General features: G+C 36.6%; 1 protein-coding gene and 1 pseudogene across 3 annotated transcripts; both read right to left on the bottom strand.

Annotated features, from left to right (window-relative positions):
- Positions 1-2,183: 2,183 nt before the first annotated feature.
- LOC149475156 (uncharacterized) lies at positions 2,184-19,869 on the bottom strand. Of its 3 annotated transcripts, none has more exons than XM_089713585.1 (15): positions 19,555-19,869; positions 18,345-18,380; positions 17,702-17,794; positions 12,583-12,717; positions 10,697-11,178; positions 9,738-9,954; positions 8,727-8,857; positions 7,715-7,789; positions 6,841-6,979; positions 5,952-6,067; positions 4,955-5,087; positions 3,991-4,122; positions 3,323-3,523; positions 2,814-2,990; positions 2,184-2,292 (listed from the first exon to the last, which is right to left on the bottom strand). In XM_089713585.1, exons 2-14 carry the CDS (start codon positions 18,366-18,368, stop codon positions 2,820-2,822), a joined length of 2,049 nt encoding a protein of 682 aa, XP_089569711.1. In that variant the 5' UTR covers positions 18,369-18,380; positions 19,555-19,869; the 3' UTR covers positions 2,184-2,292; positions 2,814-2,819. The 3 variants fall into 3 exon arrangements, with proteins under 3 accessions (XP_089569711.1, XP_089569713.1, XP_089569712.1); XM_089713587.1 differs by having other exon boundaries at positions 10,697-11,163; XM_089713586.1 differs by lacking the exon at positions 2,184-2,292 and having other exon boundaries at positions 2,812-2,990.
- Positions 16,196-17,166, bottom strand: LOC149475157 (uncharacterized; annotated as a pseudogene).
- Positions 19,870-21,432: the final 1,563 nt, after the last annotated feature.

Genomic DNA, 21,432 nt, shown 5'->3' with positions numbered 1-21,432 from the left:
CGTGTTTTGGAAACAGTCATCCCATCACACATACGTTCTGTAATATATACATATTAGAAATTTCAGTGCGAAAAAACTTCAATATTTTCAATTATAGCTCATAGATAATAGTCCATTTTGCCGTTTTCACCTACTAAGGTCCCTTAAGAATGTGCCTTTAGCATCCTAAGTAGGTACATTTTTTTTTTAATACATAAAAAGTATATAATAAAAGAAATTGTACGTGTACTAGTGTACACACGTAAGAAGTGAAACTTCTTTATGACCTTATTTTTCATAAAATAATACTTTACAGAAATACGTCGAATCACGCGCCATCCTTTTCTTATTCCTAGATAAGAAAAGGATGGCGCGTAACGGAAAAATGTCACGCGTAACGAAAAAATGTTACACAAAATTTTTTTCCAACCCCGATAAAGAAGTTTCACTTCAACAAATATCCGACTTAGAATTTTGACAGTGTATTAAGCATATAACTACAAATAAATAAATAATATAAATACAATGAAATTAGTGACAAAAAATCGCCTTAAAAATTACTTAATAAATACTGTTTTAAACGTATTACATTTTTTAATAAATACCATAAACAATATACACACAAATAGATTTTAAAAACTAAAACACGTATAAACTCATGAAATTATTGTATTGTCACCGATCCTTGATAAGTGTACAAAGTTTGAATTAAATCTGTCCGTTTAACAAAATCGAGTGTAAAGGAGTCGGTTACTAGAGGTCCGCGCCACGCCGGCGTGCCGCCGCCGAGAGACCCCGGCGCGCCGCCGCCGCCGCCGGGTCACAGAAAAATTGGCGCCGAGTTCAAATTTTGCGCGCGAACCATGTGTCACGCACGCGTTGTTGTCTACAACACGGCAACGTCGCATCGATATAGTAGACAATGTCTACTATATCGATGTACTATATCGATATATCGATTATCCCACCTCAAAGGAAAGCCTCAATGAGAGTCGAAACAAACTTGTGTCTGAAGTCGAGTCTTCTTTCCAATAAGTCTCGGATTGGGGCGAACTTAATCTTGTCGAGTTCAATCCCCTAAAGACACAGGTTTTCGCGTTCACCACTAAAAAGACCCCATTTGTCGTAGAACATCGGTTTAAAAGTACTCCCCTTAGTATATCGGAATCCTCGGAGTTGAAATCTCGGGTGACGTTCAATTCCGCGGTCATTTGGAAGCGAAGGCTAAATTAGCCTCGAAAAAACTTGGTGTGCTCAGTAGATCGAGACAGTACTTCAAGCCGGCCCACCGACTTCAGCTGTACAAGGCTCAGGTGCGACCGCATATGGAGTACTGTTCTCATCTCTGGGCCGGAGCCCCACAGTATCAACTCCTTCCTCTTGACCGCATCCAACGTCGAGCAGCTCGGATTGTCGATGACCGTAGGCTTTCCGATAGGCTCGATCCACTGTCAGTGCGAAGAGACGTTGCGTCTCTCTGTATACTGTACAGAATCTACTATGGGGAGTGCTCTGAGGAATTGTTCCACCTTTTACCAGCCGCACAGTTCCACCACTGGACCACACGCCGTAAAAACCAGTTCCATCCGCACCATCTGGACGGTTGGCGCTCCACCACTGTCCGCTTCACCCGCAACTTCCTTCCGCGTACGGTGAAACTATGGAACGATTTGCCACCTGCGGTGTTCCCGAACAACTACGACATTGGGGCCTTCAAGAAAAGAGCTTATTTGTCCATAAAAGGCCGGCAAAGCACCTGTAACACTTCTAAGTGTTACAGGTGTTTATGGGCGGTGGTGACCACTTAACATCAGGTGGCCCACCTGCTCCTTTGCTTGTTCTGACATAACATTGCCAATAAAATTATTGGCAATGTTTATAATAATTATCATGTTCATCACTAAATAGTTAAGCTACTTGATTTTAATAAAAATATTTTTTTTATTAAACTTAAAGAGAGATTTTTCTACTGCCCGCCCACCCCCTAATAACTTTAAAAATAACTAGCCCACGCCGGCGACGCCGCGCCACGCCGGGTGCCGCACCCAGCGCGCCGCCGCTGGGCTTTTGGACTGCGGCGCGGACCTCTAAGTCGGTTACATACAGACATACAGGTTAAGCCAATAACAGCGTGTTAAAAACAATATTGTAAAATACAATTTTGTAAACTTTGCCAGCATATTTTATACGTACATATTTAACACAAAAAAATCATCCCACAATTTTTTTAGAAAATTTTCTTTATTTTTTTTTATATATACGAATGTTTTGTATTAAAATGCATTTCTTCATCAAGATCCTTCATTATTTTACCTGAAAAAAATCAATAATTTTAATATGTATATGTATAATAATATTATGTGTAAATAGTAAATACGTTAACAAAATACAAATCAGTTCAAGTTAGGTCGTAAAAAATAAAAATAAAATCGTTTCTTCACAACTAACCCCCCTCCCCCTTTACCACCTATATACTCACCCCCCACTAATCCTCGACACTCTGCAAGCAACGCCAGGCGTCCTCATTAGCACGTCTCGACCATTTAGACCATAGTTTCTTAAAGTGCACTTTATCTTACCTATTGCCGATTAACCCCCCTTTTTCTTCACTACCAACCCCTCCTATTATTCCTCCCCCCTTTTCCCACCGAAATACTCACCCCCCGTTAATCCTCGACACTCTGCAAGCAACGCCAGGCGTCCTCATTAGCACGTCTCGACCATTTAGACCGTAGAAGTGCACTATATCTTACCTATAGCCGATTAACCCCCCTTTTTCTTCACTACCAACCCCTCCTATTATTCCTCCCCCCTTTTCCCACCCATATACTCACCCCCCGCTAATCCTCGACACTCTGCAAGCAACGCCAGGCGTCCTCATTAGCACGTCTCGACCGTTTGGGCCACGGTTTCTTCAAGTGAACATGTTCAACATGCGCACGCAGTTCGCCAGATGTTGTGAACGCTTTGCCGCAAGTGTCGCATTTGAACGGCTTGAGACCGGTGTGGATCTGTTTGAACGAATGAATAAACAATGAAACAATCAATCAATCGAACGAATAAACAATCAATCAATAAATTGAACGAATAAATTAATGGATCTGATTAATCGAACAATTAATCAGATTCATTAATTAATCAGCTAATCAATCTATTCTTATAACTTCTATCCTCAAGCCCTCCTAGCTATCCTCAACGTATCCTTGTCATCCTCAACCCATCCTCATCATCCTCAACCCATCTTCAACATATATTCGTCATCCTCAACCCATCCTCGTCATCCTCATCATATCCCTGCTATCCTCAACCCATATTTTCCATCCTCAAACCGTAAAATACTCACAAACATGTGCCGCCGCCGATTATTATAGAACGCAAAGTGTTTCCCGCAAACTGGACACTCGTAAGACGGTCTCGTAGCGCTATGTACACGCATGTGAAACACGAGGTTCGTTTTTTGCGTAAAACTTTTGTCGCAGCGATCGCATTTAAAACGTTTCTCGCCTGTGTGCACCCACATGTGATCTTTTAGCAGCGCATTGCTCTGAAAGATTAAAAAAAAGATAGATAAAGATAGATAGATAAAAGGAATCCCAATCTACAATATGCTCTGAAAGATAGAAAAAAGATATGTTCATACACATTAATTGGAATAGTTGTAAAATAAAAAAAAGAGCGTGCATGCCGAGCACACGTGTCACAAGTGAAACTTGTTTGGCACGATTTAAAGATACCAAAATGATGCTATATATTCATGCACTAGTATTTTCAGTAAATTCGTCGTACAAAATAATGTCGATGTTTCACATCTGCCAGAAATAACGTGACGGCTCAAATTTTTTGAAGTGAAACATCTTTAGGCGCGTTAAGAGTAAAATTTCAATGTTGCGTCATGGCAATACCGTCACGTCATAAGGCGACGAATTTGATACCTTTGAATCTTGCCAAAGAAGTTTCACTTCTGACACGTGTGCCCGGCACATATGTCTTTTTGTACAATTTAATACGAACCTGAAATATACGTCCGCACTGTTCGCACATGGCCGGTGTTTTCATGGCCGGGTACTTGGTTCGATTCTTGTCCGGATGCACTCTGCGGAAGTGCTGAGCGTATAGACGCAAGCCGTTTAATTGTACACCGCACTGTAAATGTATAGGAAAATATATTAAAATGTGTTTCAGACAATAATCTTCTATTTATTTTATTTATTTTTTAGTATAGGTCGGCAAACGAGCTTGCGCGTCATCGTACAGAAAGCTGAGATGATTGGCGCCGCCCATGAACAACCACAGACTCTGGAGTACTGTGGTTGCGTTGCCGGCCTTTGAGGGAGGAGTACGCTCTCTTCTTAAAGTAATCCAAATTGTAGTCCTTGGGAAAAGCCGAATTTGGAAGGTCGTTCCACAGAGGAGTAGTGCGCGGTAGGAAGTTCCTCCTAAAACGCACGGTGGAAGAACGCCAAGTATCAAGATGATGTGGGTGAAATTTGAGCTTGTGGCGTGTGGTTCGGTGATTCTATTCTATCTATACAGGGTGTAATCGTTAAGTGTGCACAGGCGCTTATTCCGTAACTATTGCAGATATCGAAAATTTTTAAACTGATATTAAATGCCCTTGAATAATAAATACGAAATAATAAATAAATATTTCAGGACAATTTCCACACACGGCACAATCTGATCCCATACTAAGCTTTCGCTTGTGTTATGGAATATGGAATCCATACTAATATTATAAATGCGAAAGTAACTCTGTCTGTCTGTCTGTTACTCAATCACGCCTTAACTACTGAACCAATTTGCATGAAATTTGGTAAAGAGATATTTTGATACCCGAGAAAGGACATAGGATAGGTTTTATCCCGGAAATCCCACGGGAACGGGAACTATGCGGGTTTTTCTTTGACTGCGCGGGCGAAGCAGCGGGCGGAAAGCTAGTTTCAAATAAAATACTTATATAGATAATAATTATTACCTGTTCACAAGTGATCACCTCAGCGGGGTTTTCATCATCCTGTCGATGCATCATCATCCGTCGATCACCGCGTCTAACCGCCACGCCCTTTTCTAGCGAACCCATGCTTTGCGAATCGTTGCGGATTCGATTCCTGTGCGAATTAAATATATGTTTGTGTACTTTTGATTTAATATTTTTGTGGATGAATAGTTGTCACTATTTCCTATCAAAACATGCTACATAACACTTAGACACATAAAACTGAAAGAATAGAATAAATTCGATCGCTCTGGCGGGTCACGATTTGACATATATATTATATAATTGTATTGTATAAAATGAAATGTATGTAGTACATTGACATTCTATTGTTAATTTTTGCATGCCAATCAATTGGCGATTTGTGCTGAACAATGAATTATGTAACATCTTTAAATCTTCCACATTTCTTGCAAAATAAATCATTTCATTTCATTTTATTTCATTTCATTGAGTTGGTCAGGCATCTGCCCCGGAATGGCGTGAAAGGATACGGGTTCGAGGCCCGCTGAGTGATCGAATTTTTTCTATTCTTTATAAATTTATATTGATAAATAGTAGGGATGCATCCGATACCGATATATCGGCGATACTTCAGGTAAGCCGATATATCGGTATCGACGATATTTTTATGACCGATTCAACGATACTTTTTAATTTGAAAATGTAGTATAAACGAGCGTGTTGTCTCGTCTATTCCGTTGCAAACGAGGCATGAACTATGCTCGGTTGCGCAATGACGTTTTATACCCAAAATTGAAAAAAAATTGAGCAGAAGTACTTTAGTTTCCAAATGAGTTCTGTTGCATCTGAGAGACTATTTTCCAGCGCAGGTCTTATTCAAATAGACTTGCGAAATCGCCATTCTCCGCAAAACTTAAGATTACTTGGTTTTTTAAACAAAAAATGTTAATTGAAATGAAAAAATAAAAAAAATGAATAGTAATATAGCAACGTTCACACAAATACCACTCACGGATCGTTATCGCTGCTGTGTTTCGACGATAACTTCAAGTGCCTTGAATGAGCCTCGTCTGATACGAACTTCACGTCGCAGATTTCACAGTATGGCCCTTGTAGAGTTGTTTGTAGCTGCGAAAATGTTTAAATGTCTTAAATAAATAAATATTTCAGAACAATTTTCACACACGGCATGATCTGATTCCATACTGAGCTTTGGCTTAATTTATGGAAACCAGATGGCTGATAAACATACATATATAAATTTAAATAAATATGTTAAAGCGTGATTGTATTACGTAATTAAATACTGATATAATATTTCTTAGACATCTTTACTCGACTTACTATTAAAGTAAATTAAATAAGTTCATCAATTGATTTTCTTTTAAAATATAATTTTACCGTTAAATTAAACGCGCTAACAAATATGTACTTATATAGACCGTTATGTACCGTTTCAGCAGTCACTCGGTGTTTCTTTTTCTCGTGAACCTTTCCTGTTTAAGAATGTATAGCCGCAGAGTTCTCAAATGGTAAAATATCTTCAAAAAATTTTAAATACTGCAAAAAACCGAGCTCAAGTAGAAAATATCCCTAATTACTACCGTCAAATAATGCCAAAAATTCTTCTGATAAAAAACACTTCTGGGTACCACCCTGCCAATAAATCCAACTTTAAAACCGTAAAAATTGCAATTAAACCGGTCAGAACTCACCGTTTCAGCGGCCAAACAGTGTTCCTGCTTAGGAATGTATAGTCGCAGAGATCATAAATAAAAATGGTTAAATCACATCTTAAAATGGTTGCTAAAAAAATCCTGAAGAAATTTATACCACTGGCTTAGGTAGAAAGTACCTCAATTACTACCATAAAAAACGGGTTTAAAGCCGTTAAAACTCACCGTTTCAGCGGCCAATCGGTGTTTCTTTTTCTTGTGAACGTCTATACCCTTTCTGCTTAGGAATGTATAGCCGCAGAGCTCACAAACAAAGTCGGATACATGTTTGATCCTCACGTGGCCTAGGTAGGTAGTTACTTTGCTGAAAATGATGGGATTTTGGGTTAGATGTAGCTTGACAATACAAATATGTAGTTACATGCAATTTAAAATTAGGAAATTGAAAAACTATGATGCTCTCGGTGGGATTCGAACCAGCGTTCATCTCAGATTATATTCTAAGATTTTTCATAATTATTTTAAAATTAATTTTGCTTCTATAAAAATAATGAAAACCCTAAAAAACAATACCCATATATTGTTATGGTGTATTTTAAAATGTAGGCATCCTTTCGGCCTTTGCTTCGTAATTTTTTTTATCTACTACGAACAAATTAGGGGGCGAAAACTAGGTTCAAAATTTAAATCATCTACATATATTCTTTACTAATATTATAAAACTGAAGAGTTTGTTTGAACGCGCTAATCTCGGCAACTACTGGTCCGATTTGAAAAATTCTTACGGTATTAGATAGCCCATTTATCGAGGAAGGCTATAGGCTATATATCATCACGCTAAGACCAACAGGAACGGAGCCACGCGGGTAAAACCGCGAAGCGCAGTTAGTTATAGATATAAATAAACTAGCTTACCGCCTGCGGCTTCGCCCGTTTTGTCTAAAACCTAATAAATTGTATACTAAAATCTTCCTCTTGAATCACTCTATGTATTAAAAAAAAACCGCGTCAAAATCCGTTGCGCAGTTTTAAAGATTTAAGCATACATAGGGACAGAGAGAGCGACTTTGTTTTATACTATGTAGTGATAAATACTCACTCAAACTGACTAGGGCAATGTGGACACTGATATTTAGTGCCTGCGTGCCATTTTTCGTGTTCCCTTGCAACACCCCTGTAAGAAAAAAAAACAATTATATTTCGTATCGAAATTTAGGGCCGATTTTTCAATGCTTGGTTAAAACTTATACGTCCAATAAAGTATTACACGATAAAATTAAAATGTCACGTAAACTGTCAAATACGGGCAAACTCAAACTCAAACTCAAACTCAAACATTTATTTATTCAATTAGACTACTTTTAGTAGCACTTTCGAATCGTCATTACATAAGTATTTTTAACATTTACCACCGATTCGGAAAGCAGTATCTATGGAGAAGAACCGGCAAGAAACTCCATAGTTGCTCTTTTAAAATCATATTGTCAATATTACATAATCTGTAACTTAAATCTAACTACATAATATATCATAATATGCCAAAGAACTGTCCTGTGGTTCTTACGCGACAACCCTCCATGGATTTTCATCTTCCATATATTCCTTAATGCTATAATAGGCTCTCTGAACTAATATATTTTTTACATAAGTTTTAAATTTAGCACTACCAAACTCTTTAATATTATGAGGAATTCTATTGTAAAAGCGTATACCTTGACCCATAAATGAATTTTTAACTTTAGCTAATCGGAAAAATGGCATTTCAATTCTATTTACAATTAGAATACGTTTTTAAAATGGTAGTTTTATACATTATTCGACGAATAAGTTTTAACCAAGGATTGAAAAATCAGACCTAAATAAAAAAGACTGTTCTGTCTAACTTTATTATTGAAGTAAAACTTTTTCAGGTATGTTGAGAGTAAAATTTTATGGTATGGATCTTGCCAAAGAAGTTTCACTTCTGACACGTGGGCTCGGCACTCACGCTCATTTTGTTAATTATATTTATTTTTAAAGACCATGACGTGACGGTATTGCCATGACGCGACCTTCAAATTTACTCTCAACGCGCCTAAAGAAGTTTCACTTGAATAAAAGATAATAAATACCTATTTCTCGTGACAAACGGACATCCCCTACAACTGAATTGCTCTGTGTGTTGCGATGTGATGTGCTTGCGCAGGGCGCGCCCGGTTTTCAGCCTAGTCTTGCAAATGAAGCATTCGAATGCTCCGGATTCCTGAAATTTGATGAAAATAATCTTAATATATATAAATCTCGTGTCACAATGTTTGTCCTCAATGGACTCCTAAACCACTTAACCGATTATAATAAAATTCGCACACCATGTGCAGCTCGATCCAACTTGAAAGATAGGATAGTTTTTATGAAAAAAAACGTAAACATGTAGGTACCACGGGCGAAGACGGGGCGAACCGCTAGAAAGTATATATTTTTTTAAGGCATCGTATACATAATTATTTCTCCCTCCACTCTTTTTTTCACATCTATTTATTCAATTAGACTTCTAGAAATATCCATCTTTATATTTTTTATGGTTTTCGTAAGTATTGTATTAGTCGTCCATTTTAAGTTTTGCCGTTTTCTTTACAAAATTTCTGAAGTTACAGCTCCGACTGGCTGCGTCTGTGTCTTCTCTGTTTGTGTGTTTGTTTCTTGTATTGTAGGTTAAGTGTCTTCAATGGCTTTTGACAAGTGTATTTATCATGAAGTTGGCTAGGTTAAATGTATTAATACGCTTTTGACGCAGTTTTTGTGTTTTTTAGTGTTTTTATATGATTTAAGTGCCTTTCCAATGTTATTTTTTCAAGTTTATCATGAAGTTGGCTACTTTAAGTGTCTTAAATGGATTGTGACGTAGTTTTTGTGTTGTTTTATAGTGTTTTTATATGATTTAATTCTTGAATGTGCCTTTCCAATGTTATTTTTTCAAGTGTATTTATCATGGAGTGGGCTAGGTTAAGTGTCAGTTCTTTTGAAGCAGTTTTGGTGTGTTAAGTGTGTTTTTAAGTGATTTAAGTGTGTCTTGTGTCTTGTGTCGTATGTCACGTGTCGTGTGTCGTGTGATCGTGTCGTGTGTCGTGTGTCGTGTCGCTCACCGCACTGTGCCGCACGGCGTGCGCGTCGTACCGCGCCCGCACGTGGAAGCCCCTGAAGCACACCTCGCATTTATACGTCGCGCCTAGATATAGTTCCGACTGGCTGCGTTTGTTTATCTGTTCGATTTGTTCCTCGTACGATAGACTGGTGATTGTGAATAGGTTTTCGTCTATGTTCTCGTTGGTGCGACGGCGTTTCACGTCGGAGGTTTTGAATCTGTGAAATTAATTAAATAAAATAAAGACGTGCGGCACTCGGAGACTGTCGGTAAAGCTATTGCATAAAAAGTATCACCGCTTTGCCGGTCGGAGTTGGGGGTGTTAGGTTATTTTCGTTACGGAATTTCTGGATTAGATCTCCACGCTCAAGGCCCGCGATAGAAGCTATGCAATAGCTTAAGAGTACTTGTAAATACTTGTAAAAATACTTATCAATTTAAATTTTAGCAAGACCAAAAATGTAATCTAAAAATATTAGCGAGTAACGATAGATAGAGCTGAATTGTAACTATGTATTGCATTAAAAATCACTCTAGTTACAATTTTGAACACTGAATGTGAATCATACACAATACCATTGTCCATACAAATGACAATTTTTATTCAAATTCACAAATCATACAATTAAAATTAAATTTTATTAAGTAATAATTTTGGATGAGCGTAGCAAGGGACAGGTTACATTGGAAAGAATTGGAGGAGGCCTATGCCAAAAGGCACACCGAACTTAGGGACCTCTTGTAACCCTATGTTTAGGAATAAAAGGCTATATTATATTATTATTATAAAGTAATAATTACTCGTATAATTTGAAATAACACACTAATTAATTCACAAATCATGCAATTAAAATTAAATTTTATTAAGTAGTAATTACTCGTATAATTTGAAATAACACACTAATAAGTTCAAAATACATCCCCATTTATTGAGATCTTTCCCCACCTTTCAATACTTACTTATCAACCGTCGCCGTAGCGCTATCTTCTATCTTAATCTTTTCCTTTTCATCTTTTCCCTCCATTTGTTTTATCTTTGCCAAATACTCTTTGACTTTAACTTTCTTTTTGACTTTAACTTTGTTCTTAACTTTCTTGACTTTGCACACTTCACTCAATGTCCTATCATCTTCGCTTACGAAGCCGCATTCCTCAAAAAAAATCTCGTTACTTTCAACTTTAACTTCAACAGTTTCTTCTGGTTTGTCTTCCTCATTCTCTTCATAATCGTCATTGTTAGTTTCAAAGTCGTCATTTTCGACTTTTTGGTCGAAATTATCGACTTTCGGTTCTGCATTTGGTGTATTGTTATTATTATATGACGTGTTATTAGAGTTAGGTGTGTCTGCGTTTAAAAAATGGCTAGATAAATTGGACTCTAGACGATGGTTGCATCTATCTATTGATTTCACGTGGCGTACGGTTATCTGAAAATGCGAAACCTACGTTAATATTGCAGGAAGTCGGATAAATTCTAGAGTCACAATGAAATCGAATTTTACTTCATTATATTATATTTTTGGATGTAATGAGAATGTACTGCAATTCTACACAACTGCCTAATAATTGATGTAGGCAGTTGATAACAAATCACAACAAGTCAAAGACTATTAACAAAAGTGAGGGTAGTTGGGTAAACGTCATATAAACACCCTAGCACGATCCGTACGAATGCGCCACGATTCAAAGGAAGGCGGTATTTTATAGTATTCGACAGCTAAGCATGTTCTGACAGGAAATATTGACAACTATTCATTCACAAAAATATTAAATCAAAAGTTACGTCTAACAATATGTTTTGTTTAAGAGCCAGCGCGCACGAGCAACTTTGTCTCCGCAACTATTTTGTCTCTCCCATCAATTTGTATGGGGAGTTGCGTCGCTACGTGCGCGCACTTTCATACTAGCCCATGGGTGGAGAGACAAAATAGTTGCGGAGACAAAAAAGTTGCGGAGACAAAGTTGCTCGTGCGCGCACTGTCTAAAGAAATAAGAAAAAAGCTTTCACACCTTTTATTATAGCCGAACTAAAAGTCTATCATACTTGTTTAACTGCTTAAGAAAAGTAATAGGAAAATTACTAAAACCCAGAAAGAACAATATTGTATAAAAATGTCTTAGAAATATCGACAATGTTCATAATTATTTTTGCTGTTGATGATGATGATTGATTTGTTCTTGACTGACCGGTTGGCTTGGTTGGTAGTGGCCCTGACTTCCAAGCCAGAGGTCGTGGGTTCGATTCCCATCCAGCAAATATTGTGTGATGAACATAGATGTTTGCTCTGTGTCTGAGTGTTTATCCATACTAATATTATAAATGCTAAAGTAACTCTTGTCTGTCTGTCTGTTACTCAATCACGCCTAAACTACTGAACCAATTTGCATGAAATTTGGTACGGAGATATTTTGATACCCGAGAAAGGACATAGGATACCTTTTATTGCGAAATATGTACCACGGGCGAAGCCGGGGCGGACCTCTAGTTATCTATATAAGTATTTGTATTGTATATCTGTGCATTGTACAATAAAGTGTTTTTTATTTATTTATTTTTTATTTATTTAAAATTATACATGTATGTTTATCAGCCATCTCCATAACACAAGCGAAAGCTTAGTATGGGATCAGATCGTGCCGTGTGTGAAAATTGTCCTGTCCTGAAATATTTGTTCTTATAGCTGTAGATGATAATGATGCCTGGTAGAGATCGCTACCTAGCGATAAGGCCGCCTTTTGCTTGTTTTATGTGTTGTGTGCTTTTGTATTTGTATTTATTTATTTTTGAGCAATAAAGAATTTTCATTCATTCATTCATTCATGCTCTTAATGAAGATAATACTCACAAATTTGTCAGAATTCAGCATGTCCAACAATAGGCTATGGGCCCTGAGAGCCTTGCGCCGCAAGCTGTGCGCGGACACCAGGCGTTGCGTGCACTCCCAACATAGCTTTTGTGGCAGCTTGTCAGAAGCAGATATCTGAAAACGACATATATTTTTTTGCATGTATTGCGAATATTTAAATCCATACTAATATTATAAATGCGAAAGTAACTCTGTCTGTCTGTCTGTTACTCAATCACGCCTAAACTACTAAACCAATTTGCATGAAATTTGGTATGGAGATATTTTGATACCCGAGAAAGGACATAGGCTAAAGTTAAAAATTCATTTATGGGCCAAGGTATACTTTTTTACAACAGAATTCCTCATAGTATTAAAGAGTTTAGTAGTGCTAAATTTAAAAATTATGTAAAAAACGTATTAGTTCAGAGAGCCTATTACAGCATTAAGGAGTATATGGAAGATAAAAACCCATGGAGAGTTGTCGCGTAAAAACCACAGGACAGTTCTTTGGCATATTATGATAATATACAGTGTGTCCGGACATGACATACCGATATTTGAAGGGGCTATTCTCCAGGTATTTTTATCGACAATTCAACCCCTCTACAGTCCCCTACCTCACCCCCCTCAAAATGGCAAACCTATCAATTCGGATAGTGAATTTATGAAAATTGTAATAACTTCGAAAGTTAGTGTCACAAAATACTAAATTTGGTTTTATTTGAACAATAACAAGTTATTCTAGGGACCACTAAACAAATTTAATTGATAAGAGTGATGAAACATACTTTAAAAAATTCGAAAACCATTTTGAGGGGGGTGAGGTAGGGGACTGTAGAGGGGTTGAATTGTCGATAAAAATACCTGGAGAATAGCCCCTTCAAATATCGGTATGTCATGTCCGGACACACTGTATATACGTACAGTTACTTACATATTTTGTAAAATTAAAATTGTAATACTGAAATGATTTTTGCCGATTCTTCTCCATAGATACTGCTTTCCGAATCGGTGGTAAATTTAAAAAATATGTATTGACGTTTCAAAAGTGCTTCTCGAAGAAGTCTAATTGAATAAATGTTTGAGTTTGAGTTTGAGTTAGGCTACCTTTTATTGCGAAATATGTACCACGGGCGAAGCCGGGGCGGACCTCTAGTTATTAATAAGAGTTTCATACTTAAAGGGTAAAACGGCACCAATGTGCTGAGACTTCTCTGTGCGTCTGTCTGTCACCGGGCTCTATCTCATGAATATGTATCTTTAAAATTAATAAAAAAAGATCATGTGTGCCGAGCACACGTGTCAGAAGTGAAACTTCTATGGTATTGCTATGAAGCGACCTAGACATTTTACTCACAACGCGCCCAAAGAAGTTTCACTTCAATAAGTCATTGTTTTTAATAAATAACTTAACAATTTTCTAATGGTCAGAAGTGGACAAATGTAATTTTAATGGCCTAGTTCCTTACAAATAAAAAAAATCATCAAAATCGGTTCACCCAATCGAAAGTTCAGTAACCAACTAAGTTCAGTAACTAACAAAAAAAATTACATTAAATTCAGATTTTTTAAGTTGGCTGAGGGAGAAAATGGACACGCAAAATATTAAAAAACACCTGAATTGTACATATTAATCAAGTATAACATATTCACTCACGACTCTATAGTCTATACACTAATAATTCAATAATCGGTTTCGGCGACGGCGAGGCAATTTTATAATAAAAAATTCACACTCAGACGTCGAACCTACCCATTATAGTGAAATATGATTATGTATTCTTTTCCATTAGTCGTAGGAAATCGATCAGTGAAACAGAATTTATAATGCATCTGACCTATACCTAACAATGGTACACCTGACAGCTGACTACACTTGAAAAATTAAAGGCTTTTAATTGATTTTAAACATGATTTATTAATTGCTAGCTGCGCTTCGTAGTTATATCCGCGTGGCTCCTCTCCTGTTGGTCTTAGCGTGATGATATAATATAGCCTATAGCCTTTCTTGATAAAGGGGCTAACTAAGACCGAAATAATTCCGTTCAAACAAACAAATTCTTCAACTTTATAATATTATTATAGATATCATACTCCTGACAATTAGAACATTTTGCAGAGATAGCGAATTTTAAAAAGAAATACATACATTTTTATTTTCGTGCTACCTCCACTTTATGTTATAGACCGGGAGATACTGACACAAAATTTCGAGTCATTTGTAACAGGATGGCGGTTCTACAGGGGTCTTAGTACGCAATGACAAAAAGAAAAATGATGGTGTGAACGCTGGTACCGGTGGGTTAGTCGCGTGGGCGTTAGTCGAACTCGTCGGAAAAATAGCGAAAGTCAAACGATTTGTAACACAAAAATTTTAGAATTTACCGATAGCCCATAAAAAAGAAGTAGGCGGTAGTGTCATGCCATACTTTTCCGGTATGACTTACAGCCCGCCATACCGACGCGAATGTGTTGATTTAAAAAAAACAATTATTCAACCATTTGTACCAAGCTAACTTTTGCACAGGTAACCATCGTCGTGCAGCCATTTACGAAAATCGCCATGCCATACTTTTCGGACGATTCCAAATGGTCGCCATACCGCCGAAAATCTGCAAAATTTTTTTATTTCGCCTATCTTTTTGTACCAGTATTGCATTTGGCTTTTTGGAGAGTATTTGATAAAATGTGACCATTATTATATTTGCCATACTTCTAGTAGGGGGAAAAAGTGCTGTCATACTTGAAAAATAAATTTATTATTAATTTATATAAGTGAAGATTTCCAACACCTAGATCTTTGAAATTTTGTATTTATATTCGTTGATCCTCAAACTTACAGAAAAAATAAGTGCCATACTGTTACAAATCGTTTGACTTTCGCTATTTTCCGACGAGTTCGACTAACGCCCACGCGACTAAGCCGCCGGTACCAGCGTTCACACCATCATTTTTCTTTTTGTCATTGCGTACTAAGAACCCTGTAGAACCGCCATCCTGTTACAAATGACTCGAAATTTTGTGTCAGTATCTCCCGGTCTATTAGTATTTTGATTTTTTAGAAAAACGTATAGGGTTGGTATTATTCGTTAAAATATGTTAAAAATTATCTAATTTTTAATTTTAGGATCGAAAATAATAATTGGTTCGATTTTAAAAGCGTAATAATCATATTATGTTGGATAGAATATTTATTCACTTTATGGGACGAGAAAAGAAAAACAGCAATAATACTCCGCTAAATGTATAGATACATCTATACCTCGTGTGTTCATAAGTTTTGAGACGAAATAAAAGTTGCATATCTTTTATAATATTTAACTTATAATTCTAAAATTTATACAACATATTAAGCGAGTAATAACAAACAATAAACTTTCATTATCACTCAAAATGTCCACCCTTATTTTTTATACAGACCCTCAGACGATTAGGCCAGTCATCTATAGCGGCACGAATCTTTTCCAATGGAATTCGCTTTGCCTCTCTGACAAGAGCTCGCTTCAGTGACTCCAAGTTTCGGTGGGACTTTCGGCAGGCCCTGAGCTCTAATTCAGTCCATAAAGAATAATCCAGCGGGTTGAGGTCGGGGCTGGAGGAGGGCCATTCGTTAGCCGCAATGAAGGCCGGCACATTCTCCTTCAACCAAGCTTGGGTAGTTTTTTGCCTTATGAGATGGCGCTGAGTCTTGCTGGAAAATCCAATCCTTGTTGTAAAATAAAGTATAAGACAGGGGTTTCAAAACAGCCTCTAAAATATCACTTTGATAATTCTTGGCTTTCACCTTGACACCTTGTTGGCAGAAATGCAGCTGAGTGACCTTCATACGAAACTCCCCACCATACCATCACACTAGCCGGATGATGAGTACGCAAGACATTCCGTGCTGAAGGTGGGACGTCCTTGCTACTTTTGGCATACACTTTATTGTTTTGTCGGTTGAACTTTTCTTCGACAGTAAAGATTTTCTCATCAGTAAAGAGTATCTTCCTCGCATCGTGTCTCCTAAGCAGTATTGGACAACGTTCGCGTCGCAATTTACGAAGGCGGTCGTTTAAAAAGTGAATTTTCCTACGGCTGTACGCCTTTACCTTAAGATCATATTTCAGTATTCTATTGATTGATACGCGCGAAATATCAGTCTGCAGTGCGAGTTTTTTCCGAGTGCGACATGGATTTCGGCGAAGTCGCTCTCTGATGATTTTGATGTTCGCAGGCGTCCTCACAGAGCGTGGCCGGCCACTTCTTTGGCGATCTTGCAAAGAATTAGTCTCCTTGTATCGTTTGATAGTGTAATACACGAAGTTATGGCTCACACCAAAAATTTTCACCTCACGGAAAATCTCCATTGGTTTTTTCCCCGCCTAAACAGCGAAATCACGGTCGCACGTAATTCTTTAGTTCCCTCCATCACGAGAAAATTGAAAGAAATTAATTTGAAAATCAAAGGAATTAAAATTAAACATTCCAAATTCAAAATTGGAAAAAGAAATAAATATCAGCCAGTGATATTTTATCTTATTTTTTAACTACAAAGTTCGTCTCAAAACTTATGAACACACGAGGTACAATACAAATATTATAAAGCTGTAGAGTTTGTTTGTTTGAACGCGCTAATCTTAGAAACTACTGGACCGATTTGATAAATTCTTTCGGTGTTAGATAGCTCTTTTATCGTGGCAGGCTATAGGCTATATATCATCACGTTAAGACCAACAGGAGCGGATCACTGCGGGTAAAACCGCGGGGCGAAGCTAGTAAGATAGATAGATACATAGATTTCAACACTTTGTAGTGTTGAAATCGTCTGTATTCAAGTGGATAAAAAATTGTTATTTTTCAATACATATATCATCACGCTAAGACCAACAGAAGCGGAACACTGCGGACAATACCGCAGACTACAGCTAGTAATATATTAAAAATTTCTTTTTTAAGAATATATCTGTTACTCTTTCATGTGAAATCCACTGAACGCATTTGGATGATACTTATATAACATATAAGTTATAGAAATATCTAGTGCATAAAACTTAGGCACATCTAGCCTATAATACTCGCGTAACATAAAAATACTAAGTTACAACTTAGTATTACGTATAGTATAGTCACTTACCGGTATTCCCGTCACCTCGTTGAATATTTGATGCAATTTGTGCCCAGTGAGGTCGTACATCTTTACGTCGATGTCAAGGCACATGCGACATACCTAGAAACAAATATAATTAACTAGTGGTGCGCCCTCGCTTCGCCCATGGCACATGTTTAAGTTTTCTCTCCATAAGAACCATCCTCGTACTTCAAGACCGCCTCCTTGGTACAGTGGTTGACGCGTGAGCGTAGAACCGAGAGGTCCTGGGTTTGATTCCCGGTGGAGACAAAGAAAAAAAAATGTCTCGATCTTGCAGGACACAGAAGGTCGATCACCTACTTGTCCCTAAAGAAAATCGATCAGTGAAACAAATGTATGCATAATGCATCTGCCCCTTACCCCACTTGGGGACATGGGACTTCACTATAATACATTTAATTAATAACTCAGGCTCCGGAAACACAGACACAATAGAAAATCTATTGTGTCTTGTGACCAATCGGGCCGCTTGGGGCTCAATGGGTTAAAGGTCACATAGTTTAATTCGCATAATGCAGCACATATAATAAATATTTAAGCAATAACCATTGAAATAAGATGTTAGAAATACATTTGTAACTACTGCAATGCAATATTAATATATTGAATAAATAATATAGATACATACCCGAGTCAAAGCTGGATCGTCCATTTTGAGATTTACCTGAAAATAAATAATAAATAAATAAATATTTCAGGACAATTCTCACACACGGCACAATCTGATCCCATACTAAGCTTTCGCTTGTTGTATGGAAACCAGATGACTGATTAACATACATATATAATTTTAAATAAATACTTATATAGATAATTATTAACATCCAAACACAGAGCAATATAATCAAACCCACAACCTCTGGCTTGGAAGGCAGAGTCACAACCAACCAAGCCAACCGGTCAGTCGAGTCGTTGTGATAAAATTATAACAATTAGAAATCTATAGTAATATCACAAAGCTGAAGAGGTTGTTTGCTTGAACTTGCTTATCTCAAGAACCAGAGGTCTGATTTGAAAAATTATTTCACTGTTAGATAGTCCATTTATCGAGGAAGGCTATAGGCTATATATCATCACGCTAATACTAATAGGAGCAGAGCAATGCAGGTAAAACTGTGGGGCACAACTAGTAAAAAATATATGCTATAAATAAAATATGATGTTGAGAATTGAGATGCAGAAAATTATAATTAATTTTATTTTTTTAAACAATAATTAGTAAGGCATGGCAGGCCAGTGTAATATATAATATATTTTTTAAATTGCAATACTTTGAAAGCTGAAACCATTGTACTGTTCCCATATGATAAAATTTTGCATATGGAGAGATGAAGTTAATGAAAATAATGTATTTTCTACTGTGGCAATACCTATATTGTTGAATGTTTTAAATGTGAAAAGAAGTATAAATGTAAAGAAAACAAAACAAAGCAGGATATTCCTTAGAATTATTGAAATGAATATGAGAAGTACACATTTAGGGACCTATGCTTATTTCTCCATAGTAAAATAAAAAAAGGTACATATTTCATAATATTTAAAAATAAAAAGCCGTATATACGTACACAAGACCGTTCAGTTAGAGCGCTTTTTAAAGACACAGCTGTTAAATGTTCGGTAAAGAACGAAGTGTTTCATCGTAAATAATTTATCAAATAATCAATAAGTGCAACAGATGTAAGAATACCTTCGCACCTCGCTTTTTGCATTTAAAACGTTAAATAAGTCAAATTATGGCTAATCAAGTGAGTATTTATTATTGAAATAGGATTTTTTTTACATTATCTTGCGTGTGAAAAATCGATTTTTGCGTATCAAATATAATAAATTTTACTTACAAATTTGAATATCTCGTAACTTCTGTTTGATGTTTTGTGTGCAGCAACGTAGTTCCGAATATAACACCGGGTTTAAACGATTTGAATGCAATAATCACATAAAATAATATAATATATGTCGAATTTTATAGGCACGCATAAATATAGGAAACTTGCATAAAATTCCCCGTTATCGCTGTATAAAGGGGAAAAATCTATCAAATTATAATTTTTTTAGTGTAACAATTATTTACAAGATACATAATCAATAAAATAAATTAAATTATTTATTTGTTTTGAGCATTCTGACAACAATTTATTATTGACAAGTGCAAATCTGACGCAGCCGCCATTATGTATTTAATATTTATGCCATTCATAGACAACCTTTTTTGCTTGCGCAAATTTTACATTTTTATTTTCATTACAATAATAATTTTTAATTTATATATAATAATAGGTAGCTAGTTTGGAGCTCAAGCTGAAGCTATTTGTTGCATCTTCGATTGATTCTACCCTAAGATTCTACCGACAATCTATATCGATAATCCATGAAATTTATAATACTAATATTGCTATTTTCTGTGATCATTTCCTGTAAATTCTTATTCTTTGATACGATACGATACGAGTTGTTTAATGTTTAATAGCTGTTAGAAACTGCGATTATTTATGATACCCATTACTCATTTTTGCCCTAGTTAATGCATTTAAAAATTTAATGACATCCTAAAGTAGGTAAATACATTATACAACTATACAGGTAATTATTGGAAGTGTGATTGGAAGTTATGTAATTATTAATGCATAAAATTTATAAAACTCATTCTATGTGGAACACTTGATTTAAATTATTAACGATAGGATTTTTTTTATTAAAGTGAAACTTTAATTACATCGTCTCAAACTTTTTGGTCTGTGTAGCGCATGTCGCGTGTATCGCCGTGACCGTCACGCGACATGCGCTACACAAAGCAGTGTTCGGAACCGTTCGAACAGTTTCACTTTTACCGTGGTTTCATAAAACCACACAACATTTTTTAATAAACAGTTTTTCTTTGATGTTTTTGGCTTGAAGTTGACCCGTCGAAGCAACGCGTTTAAAAAGAAGATCTGAGTAGCTTACAATTTGGTTAACAGCATCTGATACAAAACACAACTATCCTCTATTTACAAAGGATGTTACTGCTGCATATCGGTTCATATCCAAACTTTGTAGCTAAAAGTTATCAAGCGTTTTTTAAAACTATCATTCTCTACCAATTAAAATTTTATGTACTTATAAATGTGATAATTCTTGTAAGTTGACCAGTAATAATTATTATAATATAAATATGTACTATTAAAAATATAAATCGTTATTATTTATAGACCATGATTTTTAGTTTTTTCTATTTCGAAAAATCCTGAATTTACAAACCAGCGTGGTCACCCCACAGAAAGAGACAAAAAACATAACTGACGTCATTCAAGGTCATATTTTCTTGCTACGTTAATGTTCATATTGCAATCACCAGTGTATTAGATCACGATATTATAAGCTTCTTGGTCAAGCAAGGGTCAAGGACATAGAGCGAGAATAGTAAATTCTCGCTCTACGGTCAAGCATTACTTCGAGCATCATAATATAGATTAGGCCCTGCGCAGACGGCACACTTTTTGTGCGATCGAGTCTGCGGCGCACAAAAAGTCTGCATGGCGCGCAAAAAGTCGGTCGCGGATTTTTCACAGACTCAACGCACACGACGCACATCTTCGTCGTTACGTCCACCCCTAGCAAATGCAGATTGCCGACTAAAGTGTGCACCGTAGTCTGCGTTAGCGCGCGTTGAAGCAAACGTTCAATTCTTTCACACACTTTTTGTGCGGAGCGGCGCGCCGCGGCGCGGTGCGGTCTGC

The sequence above is a fragment of the Colias philodice genome, chromosome 31 (genome assembly GCF_061535455.1).
Source record: "Colias philodice isolate Cphi_HAF_F1 chromosome 31, ilColPhil1 Martin Lab GWU primary, whole genome shotgun sequence".
Lineage (NCBI taxonomy): Eukaryota > Metazoa > Arthropoda > Insecta > Lepidoptera > Pieridae > Colias > Colias philodice.
The sequence above is the reverse complement of the archived record's forward strand: the minus strand, read 5'-3'. Positions and strand labels throughout refer to the sequence as shown.